At 39.5% G+C, this 10,434-nt stretch overlaps 2 protein-coding genes and 1 long non-coding RNA gene across 3 annotated transcripts; 1 reads left to right on the plus strand and 2 right to left on the minus strand.

Annotated features, from left to right (window-relative positions):
- Positions 1-67: 67 nt before the first annotated feature.
- On the plus strand, positions 68-4,010 carry LOC146484545 (caspase-3-like). The gene is made up of 2 exons (XM_085104624.1): positions 68-428; positions 1,896-4,010. The coding sequence occupies exons 1-2, from the start codon at positions 140-142 to the stop codon at positions 2,849-2,851; spliced, it is 1,245 nt and encodes a 414-aa protein (XP_084960750.1). The 5' UTR covers positions 68-139; the 3' UTR covers positions 2,852-4,010.
- A 1,577-nt stretch (positions 4,011-5,587) lies between these two features.
- On the minus strand, positions 5,588-7,214 carry LOC146484546 (uncharacterized). Its single transcript, XR_014863594.1, has 2 exons — positions 6,555-7,214; positions 5,588-6,498 (listed from the first exon to the last, which is right to left on the minus strand). It is a non-coding gene; the product is annotated as an uncharacterized LOC146484546 (long non-coding RNA).
- A 244-nt stretch (positions 7,215-7,458) lies between these two features.
- On the minus strand, positions 7,459-9,954 carry LOC146484547 (exoskeleton protein RP43-like). Its single transcript, XM_085104614.1, has one exon. The coding sequence runs from the start codon at positions 9,509-9,511 to the stop codon at positions 7,742-7,744; it is 1,770 nt and encodes a 589-aa protein (XP_084960740.1). The 5' UTR covers positions 9,512-9,954; the 3' UTR covers positions 7,459-7,741.
- Positions 9,955-10,434: the final 480 nt, after the last annotated feature.

Below are 10,434 nucleotides of genomic sequence, written 5' to 3' on the forward strand. Positions count from 1 at the left end.
TTGTTCTGATTGGTTGAACGCCGAATCAAAAATGATTCAACCAATGGTATACCTTGTTAGAAATCAAATTTTCGTCGACCAGGAAAACTGAAAGTTGTTCAAATCTTGTAGTATTTTAGGTTAAGCAAGTCGCTTTTGAATGGAGAAAAAGCATAGAGATCTGTTGAGGAGAAATAGAGTTACATTAGTGCAAGATTTAGAAGCCTTGCGGCTGTTAAATTATCTATTCCAAGAAGGCACTTTGTCGGAAAATGACCTCGATACCGTCAAAGCGGAGAAGACTCGATCGGCCCAAGCTGAAAAGCTCCTGGACATTCTGCCCCGACGGGGACAGAAAGCGTTTGATGTCTTTTGCAGTGCACTCGAAAATACAGACGGTCAAGGCCACCTTGTGGATATATTAAAGACGAATGAATCTGTTTCGTCAGGTAATTGATTTAGAATATGTAATCAAATATAGTAAGCTTACTGCGTCATGTATCCTTCCTGTCACCTCCTCCCTGCCACCTTCTTTTCTACTCTGCATCATATCATCCATTTGAAGTCAGGCTGTAAATTATTAACAGGTTTGTAGAGAACATTGAGGAAGGTTTTACCGGCACTGATAGTGGTCACACTTGATACTTGTTATGTCCACAAATGGAGACTGACAATCATTTGTCTGTGATCACCTGGGGGGGAGGGGGGTACTTCATATAATGGGTTATATTGGGAGGCTCTGTGCATGCGCAAGAGAGGTTACCTTTTTCACACTGGAGGTATATAATAGTAGGGATTTAAACAACATGATAAGTTTTTACGTCAATTGGAAACTGGGCAAAAAATCCAAGTTCCAGATGGGATTTAAAACCCACGACCCTCCGTGATCTAGTCGGATGCTCTAACCACTGAGCCACTGGAGACTCCATGGTAAGCAAGGATGAAATGTGGGTCTTTGACTAGAACTGCATCACCCAGTCACATTAAGGCATATCAGACAGGTATATGACTCATAACTGCATCGCACAGTCACCTTACCCTACTGTGGGTTCAAATCCCATCTGGTACTCAGATTTTTTCCGAGTTTCCAATTGATGCAAAAACTTATCATGTTGTTATTTCTACAAAAGACTCTTTGGTAGTAGAGATTTTTCAAGCCAGAATATAGAAAAAAGTGGGGAAAACTTTCATTTAGGTATTTAAAACGGCCTTTCAAAATATGTTGAACAGAGCCAATAAAAAAGATACTATTGAGTAGATGCTCACTTATGTGCTCACTATCATTTCCTATGGAAGGTATATGAAAGGGTTACCTTTCCTGTCAAAAATGGTTTATAAAAGGGTAAGGGTTTGGATCTTGGGGTGGAGCCTCCTGGTCTAAAACTTTCTTGAGTACCTACCCCCCTCCCCCAGTGATCTTCATAGCCACATGAAGTCTAAATAGCAAACTTAAGCTCAGAAATTTGAGCCATGGGCAGCGAGTGGAAGTTGAATATAGTGCCTTTGCATCTGTAATAAGAAGCCATTGGCCATGTTATTTCAGTCATTGGAGAGAAGCAGTAACAAGCCAACAAAGAGATTGTTGAACTTTCAGATGTAATCCATGACACAGAAACATCTAATACCAATAGAAATACTCAAGGGTAGGTAAGAGGGATTTGCAGAATAGATTTTGTTGCAATTGCTGGGTTGGTACTTTGTGTAAACATAATGACTACAATGGCCACACAAATTCGGGAAGAGAGTGCATTCAAACAGCAAAAAATGCACCAACCTCTATGGAAGCACTTGCTACACTGTACATAGGCTAGAGAAGTGCCAACGCAGGATTTTAAGGTTGGACTAGGAGTGTCTTCTGAGTAGAACAAGTACATGATAATTTTCTATTATAAACAAATGTTCTATTTGTGTTTCAGGAAAAGTCTCAAGCACCACAACTGGTAACAGGGAAAACAAAACACTGGAAGCCAATGATGGTGCAAGCAGTTTTTCACAACACATGGCGGCAGTAAAATCTAATGTTACAGCTTCATCACAAGGCAAAAAGAACATCTTGCCCAATGCTGATGAAGATTTTTTGTACCCCATGAAATGCAAACCACATGGGTGGTGTCTGATCATCAACAATGTTGATTTTGAGAATCTGGGCAGGCGTGGTGGTTCTGATTTAGATGCAGAACGGCTTGAAGAACTATTTGTAAAACTGCAGTATAAGGTCAAAATGTGCAGGAATCAAACTTCAAAACAGCTCAAAGAGACTCTTTTCCAGTTCGCTAAAAGTGACCACAAAGCAGCTGATTCAGTGGTTATCTGTCTTCTCAGCCATGGCCTAGAAGGGCAAATTTTTGGTGTTGACGGAGTGCTGGTGTCAATACCTGATCTGTTAGCAATGTTTAATGGATACATGGCCAAAGATTTGATTGGCAAACCAAAGCTCTTTTTCATTCAAGCATGCCGTGGAAGTGATTTTGATCACGGCGCTGATGTGACAGATAGTGGCGTCAGTGCTAATGATGAAGGGTACCGTGTCAAACATACAACTGCTGAACTTCTTACTGCCGCCTTCCCCAATGACAAAGATGAGACATTCCTTGAACCAGAAACTCTTCCCGCCGAGGCTGACATGCTGGTGGCCTATTCCACCGTACCTGGATATGTGTCGTGGAGCAATTTGAAGAGAGGCTCCTGGTTTGTACAAGCCATAGTTGATGTTTTTGGTGCTTATGCTGATACAGAAGATGTTGTCAGCATGCTGATTAGAGTGAACGGTAAAGTCGCAAGGGAGTTTGAGTCTAATAACAGGAAGAAACAAATCCCTGCGCCAGTAGTGATGCTAACAAAGAAAGTGTTCTTTCATCCCCCATCATCATAATCAGCCACCTCAAGTTAGTTGTTACACTGGGAAATATTTTATTCAAGTTTTCCTGGAACAAAATTACAGCACAGCAGCTGAATGAAAAATGACAAAGTTTGTGCAAGTCTTTGTAGTAACACTGCTTGCTTCGCTGCAGGTTCTAAGTTAGGGTTTTGAATATTTTGTGGTTTCATTTCTTTGATCGTGAGAGTACAGACCAGAGGAAAATGTGGTACATTTCTTAAGCATTAAGTGGTGTGAATCTAGGATGTAATTAACGTTGCCATAAACAGTGAAACAAGTGAATAAAAAGAAACAGTTTTTAAACCGCCGACCGGTTAGCTCGGTTGATTGAGCATCGGACTACCGTGCCGGAGGTCGTGGGTTCAAATTCCGGCCGGACCAACACTCAGGGTCTTTAAATAACTGAGGAGAAAGTGCTGCCTTTGTAATGACATTTGCAAATGGTTAGACTTTCTAGTCTTCTCGGATAAGGGCGATAAACTGTAGGCCCCGTCTCACACCACTTCAATGTTCATAACCTTGTGGGACGTTATAGAACCCAGACACCAATCGCAAAGAGTAGGGCATGGAGTTCCCGGCGTGCTGGTCTGGTTTTTGTGCTGTTTCATGATTTCATGGGTTGGGTGGGTAGGATGAGGTCGCTAATGGACATATGCTGATGTAAACTGCATTTGAATATATATATAAATAGAAAATGCGGTATATAAATGCATTACCATTTTTTAAGGGGCTGTCTGTCTGAACAATGTGTGAATCCAAATTCTCTCACCCAGAGTGCTCTTTATGCACAGAGATAATGATTTTTCTTGCATTCCCATTATGTTAAAATTTCCTGATGAGTTGTTATGCCATAAATAATTTGTGATCAAAAAATGCGAGAGCAGTAAATATTATAGCTGTGTTTTGCAATGAAGTGAATTTTCATACAAAGCATTTTCAAGGAAACTGTTCAAGGACAGGACCACAGGTACCAAACTTTGCGTTGTTGTAATTTTAAAGAATATCAGTTTTAGTTTAAAATAAGTCAACATTACATGTATATTACTAAATAATTATAAATTATTGTTAGTAGGGTTTATACTTATGACTGTGCTTGTAATGATATTGTAATAATTGAAACAATTTAATTTATTAAAACCTTTCATTGCTCATTTATGTCTACAATAATTCTTATCGTATGTTAGGGTATTCATGTCTCCAATTTCTTAATAGAAGATTATGAAAAAGTTGGTTGTGAGATTAATATCAGGTGAAAATTGTTCTCTCAGTCTTTTGACCATTCAAACCCTTGTAGTGACAAGAGTCTAAATTCTCCTAAATACAGCAAGGACAGTGAGAAGAATATGTATATTGATACTGGTTCTTATTCTTCAATGTTCCATCAAAAACTCACAAACCTTATTGGCCTGGCTTCTGAAGCAATTTGGTCCTTACACCAGAAACTTTTCTTGGGTTTGTATGGGTCATGGAAAACCTGGAAAGGTATGGAATGTTAGAATTTCATTTTCCAGGCCTGGAAAGTCATAGAATTTAGGTGCGTGTCATGGCAAGTCATGGAAAATTATGTTTATTACAAAGTACAAAATAAATTGGGGTTTTTTGCAAAGAAAATAGTAAAAACATACCCAAAATAAAAGATGATTTCCAAGAAAACGGTCAAATTTAGGTCATGGAAAACTTGGAGAAGTCATGGGAAAGGTCTTGGAAAGTCATGGAATTTCAAAAGCTCAAAAGAGTACGAACCCTGTTTACTCAACATTGTGTCAATGTCAGCTGTGGTTATTACAGCAGAGATGAGTCCTGGCGAACTGAGTTCATAGCTAAAATCAACTTCCAATCTAGAAACTGGAAATGGCTTTTACCAAACTCAGCTTCCTTTATCTTACAGTGATTACCAGAAGCACGACCTACCGCCTTCAAAAGAGTTGAATTTTGGTGGACGTCAATCAAAGAAAAGCCGTTGATATTTCAATTCTGACAAGATTTCAAGGCAACATAACCAAGAAATAGAATAATTTTACCTCCCTAAGGTAAGGTAGAACTTTATTTTTGAATTACAAATTTTAAATTTCACTGAACGTGATAATTCGCTAACTCACACGCACCACTGATTTTGGTAATGTTCATGAAATAGGTGGTGTCTTCGATAACCCCCCTACCCCTGACCAGGTGGGTCCTCTTCTAACAAACTTGTTATGACCAGTTCCCTTATTGGTAGCTGCAGCTGTTATATTAACCAGGTTAACTATTACAATTTTTGATTTTGTCTTGTAACTGAACTTTTTAATTTTTTTTAGTGGCCTAACATCTTTTATAAAATGGTTGATCATTGGCTGATAACAGCATATTCATTGTTCCTCTGTTGTTAAAAATAAACCTTTTGTTATTTATTAAATAAATAGCCTGCGTAGCAAGCGTTTCCGTGCTGTTTCCGAGCAAGGACCGCGCGAAAAATGGCGCAAGTAAGCGGGGAGGGGGTGGGGAAGAAAGGAAGATTCCTTCCCCTCCCCCTCCCCCCTCTTTCATTTTTTGGCTCTCGTTTCATTTCTCACGCGGCAAAAACCGAGAATATCGTTCCTCGGTCTTTCTTTGCTCCGAAAAAGAACGGAAACGCTTGCTACGCAGGCTATTAAATAAATGGAAACCAACCCTTTGATTGGGAACATTTTACCTTTTAATCTGAGACAGCACAGACAGAACAGTAAAGAGAAACATTGGAAACAAGCCTCGTAAAGAAATTCACTGTTTATTATTCTATATAACCAAGACTTGTTGACCCTTTATACAAATGGTGTTTATGCATAAATTCTATGGTTTGAATAATATGTAAAATAATTATTTTGTTTACAAAGGGATGCATGGTGTTGCCACTAGTAACTTTTTCATGCAGATCAAGCAGGCCTGTTATTGAGAACTTCACACCCATAACAAAACTTGTTACTTTTTAACTTATTAAAGCAAAACAGGGAGGGGATGGCAGGTTTTGGCCTGGAGGTGTGCTGGCCTGATCTAAAAACCTTTACCCCATTTGAGATGGTATGCTATTTTTTACACCCTTGACTCCTTCCCTTGTACAGGCCAAAGCCTATTTGAGTTCATTACAACCTGAAACTTCAGGAAGGTATACTGTGGGAATCCCCCTAGCCTGTTGGCACTATTCCCATGTCAAAAAATTCCAGGGATTCATGGAACAGTCTTTGGACACAGTGAATCCGAAGTATTATTGGAGTACATAAATATTGTTGAGAAACAGTGCTTATGATAGTACAGGAACAATATATGCAATTTCTTTTAAATATAGTGTGGAATTAAGAAAGAGAAGAGAAAAGTTTGTTTACACACCACCAATAAATTGGGAGAAGACTAATATGCTAGACCAATACAGGAGGATATAAAAACCTGTTTAGGTAACGACCTTTCTCAATATTATTATATCAACCATCAGCCTCTTGGAAAAAAATCCTGAAAAAAGCATATAGGAGGCTGCACACCACAAAACTATGCCAGCATGTTGCATTGATTGAAATCTTCAATATAACTGAAACAGAAAAAATTAATAAATAAACATGGCTGAACTTACTTAACTTGTCACTGCTTCATGAATCAGTGGCCAGGTTATGTTGCTGGGAGAAAAAAAATGACTTTCTAGAACTCTTGGAAAAGTTTCTCAAATCCTATGAGTATTCAATTTTAATACACAGACAATGCTACACAAAAGCCTGGGAAAGTCTGTTCAGGTCAATAATTTGTGATTTACTTGCTCTTCTACATTTTACTTTCACTTGTATAATAACCTATCTTAATACATAATTTCCTCAATGTTTGTCATTTGAACCCGCTTAGTATGGTCTATGGATCAAATACTATATGGTGTCTAGGTAGTTTTACAAAATCCTGGATCAGGTCACTGCAGCCAAGGAAAATTTACATTCATACATACCCGGGTTGCTTCTTGTGAGGGGCACTGGGTAAAAGAGAGGGAGTGGGATTAAAATCCCATTAATTTAAAAAATCTGGTCCTATTTTCAATAAGAAAAAGGGGCCACCCACAGATCTATCAACTCAGAGCCCAGTTGTTCAAAGCCTGATTAAGCTAATCATGGGTTAACACAAACTTTGATTCAAGTTTAATTACTAACCAAGGGTGACTCTTCAAAAAGATTTTTGTCCCCAGTTTTGACTTAGATTTTTCTTTACCACTAGCTTAAAAGTCACTTAAAATTAGCTTTTAGAAACATTTTTAATGAGCGAGATGAAAACCTTAGTTAATTTTTAACTGGGGATGGCGTTAATTGGCTTTCAAACAACCAGTCCCACGCCTCTCCCAGCTCAGAGGTAGGTAAGTTTTCAGCAAGCGCACCTGGGCCCAGTTGTTCAAAGCCCAATTAAGCTAATCCTGGATTAACGTGAACTATGATTCGAATTTATTTACTAATCAATAACCATTTTTCCAAAAGAATTTTGCCCTTCAGTTTTCACTTAGACGTTTCTTTGCTTTAGCTAAAAATCAGCTTTTAAGAACATTGTTAATGACCGAGATACAAACCTCAGTTAACTTTTACTCGGGGATTAGCGTTAATCGCCTTTCGAACAACCAGGCCCTGCACAACAACAGGACACAGACTTTTAGAAAAAAAAAAATTCATGGAAAATAGCCTGCACAGTTTTCAGGCATTGTGGGGAAGGGGAGAGGAGGGAGTAGGAAAAGTGAGAGAAAATTGTAGGGGGATGGGGTAAGGGGAAGAGGTTCCCTCTCTCTAGTCCTTCCATTTTGTCTCCCTCTATTCTTGCTCCCTCCTTCCCCTACTATAAACAAGATGATTATAGTGCATCTGTTATAATCAGTTTTGGAAAGCAGCAGCTCAGCAGATAAAAATCTGAGCATCAAACTCTTTGAGCATGATATCTTTTGTTGGCTTGCAGTCTGTGCGTGTCATAAGGCAAACGATGATTATCATAAGGTGCAGCTGCCATCCCGTAAACAACCATGGATAAAGCTGGAGTTGCATTTCTAGACGTTGATGTTACAACACTATTATTCAAGTCAGAATCAGCTGTGCTTTCTTGGGTATTAGTTCCTTCTGCAGGGTCTCTTTCTGTGTCCTGTGGGTCTGTTTGTTCTCTAAGAGCTTCCTCATAAGAAGGTGGAGGTCCTTCAGTTTGAGCTATGGCCTCACTATAACTTGGAGGTTCTGTGGGTGCACACTGGAGCATTTCAATATGATTTGGTGATGGAGTTGGTGCATGATTGTTTTCTACTTCAGATTGCGCTGACATGATCTTTTTCCATGCCCTCCAAAGCCATATACCAACTATGAGCATACCTCCTACCACACTGACTGGCCAGAATCTATACCAGGAAAAAAAGTTAGAGCCTTCTGTATCTGGACAGTCCTGCTCATCAGAGCCATCATTACACTCTTTTTCACCATCGCACCTGTGATAGCTCTCAATGCACTGCCGGTCAACACATGTAAATTTCTGTAATCCGCAAGCACTGCCGGTTGAGGATTCATAACGTAATGAAAACCATCCTGTTTCCTTTGCCTCTAGCTTTGAAACTGCTTTGATGAGCAGCTCGTTTGTCCTGGATATTATTTTTCCAGGTATTAGATCTCCACAATACTGTCCAATCTTATGCGAAGAAGTGTCTGGCCCATCGTAGATTTCCAAATAGGCATTGTTGCAGACACCTGTGCTCATCCCGAAATCCAAAGTGTCAAAATATAGATGTACATGCGTTTCAGATGGAACCTGGATTTTCCACGTGCACTCTTGACCGGCTGGAAAGTGATAAGGGTAATTTTGAGAGTAAATAAATCCTGATTTATCCTTGAGTGTACCACTGCAAGTTCCCTCTCCAGCTGAAATGGTGCGATAATTAGCGGAGAATCCTGACTCTCCGCCAGAAACATCGCTTTTGAATCTAAACCAAAGATCGCTGCCCTTTGTAGAGTATATAATCGGTGGTTTCTCCTTTCCGCAATAACGGCGCCTTCGAGAATGTCCTTGAGAACTTGAGTATTCTACATATCGGATTTCTTTCACTTCGAGAAAATCATACAAACAAGCAGGCATACGCCCTTCAACGTTAAAGCTCTCGAACTTCACTTTTATTCTTCCCCTAGGCACTGTAATAGTGTAGATGCAATCTTTGTTGTTTCCGTATGGATATGGAAACCCGGGAGAGCTAAAACTCCCCGAGGTACTTGCATAATGGCGGCCGCATACAGCTTCGTAAGACAGCCGGAATCGATTACCCCTGTACGTCCGAAAATCTGAACCAAACTTAATCCATATAACATTTCGAGAAGAGAGCACGTACTTAGGTTCTGTCTTAGCGCAGAAGCGTCCGATGAGTGTTGAATTATCCTGCGAGCCGTCACGAATTTCTAAGAAATCGTGCTTACACGAACAACATGTTGTTCTCATGACAAAGTCCGTGAACGTTAATTTCACACGAAATCTTTCAGGCACGGAAATTATCCAAACACACTCCAATTGTTGGCCAGCATTTCCACCGTTTAAGGAAAAGCGCAGGTCTCCAGCTGATTCCCCTTGAATGTACGTGTGGTTTCCACAAGAAGAAAAACAAATCTTAATCCAAAGAGCTAAGAGCTGCCCGATAATCCAGTTAAACTTCGCCACAGCCATTCGCGAAACGCTCGCATTTGACCCTCAGCTGGCGAAAATTGAGGTCAGCAATAACGATCGGGATTTTATTGATCACCGAGTTCCCGCTCTCGAAGTAATTTGTCCTCAAGAGGTAGAATTTAACTTTCTTTTAAGTGACTCATCACATATTCTGTCACAGATACTTGACACATAACAACAAAGTCCTTGAATGAAGAGCTATCTGGGTCTTCAAACGCATAAGCGTAACACTTGAACACCTTCGAAGCGTTGATTCACAGACAACCCTGATGACACAAAATACCCCGCTATGAGAGTCTGTACACAACAACGAAGCTCTCAACGAATGAGTAATTCTGTTTGGCAATTAGCAGCAGGCCAGTGTAGCTAATGGCCCTGCCAAACGCCAAACTATCTGTCCATCTATGTTCTCGACGAGTGAGTGTAATATCGCCAGTGAATAGACCAATCAGATATGGCCTTTCACCTACAAATCAACATTCTTGCAAGACAAAGCTCACCTTGTGTATATAAGGAGTATTGCTTTTAAGAAACGCAAACACATAAATTTTTGAATTTTGCTGGGGTTATCTGAATTCTCGCTTAGAATCCATTTTTTTCTTGTTGTTTTATCCACCATGTTAAAATTTGAAGTTTCACACGCAATGTTCTTTAATTAAAATCTTCGTACCTGCTTCGTACAATAGCTTATTTCCACAGGTGTAAAAAGACAATTGCACCGCTTCCATTGTTTGATAGATATTACTGATTTTTATAATCAAAACACACCGAAACGAAAAAAAAAAAATTAATACAAACATTGAAGTCCGCATCGAAAGTGAAAAGTGGGCAATTCATATTTTACCAATTTTACATCTATATTTTGTTACTGTTTCCAACTAGACTTTCTGCCAAACAGGATAAATTTTCCCTTGCTTGATATA

This window comes from Pavona decussata, unplaced genomic scaffold, assembly GCF_977016875.1.
Source record: "Pavona decussata unplaced genomic scaffold, jaPavDecu1.1 SCAFFOLD_32, whole genome shotgun sequence".
NCBI classification, from domain to species: domain Eukaryota; kingdom Metazoa; phylum Cnidaria; class Anthozoa; order Scleractinia; family Agariciidae; genus Pavona; species Pavona decussata.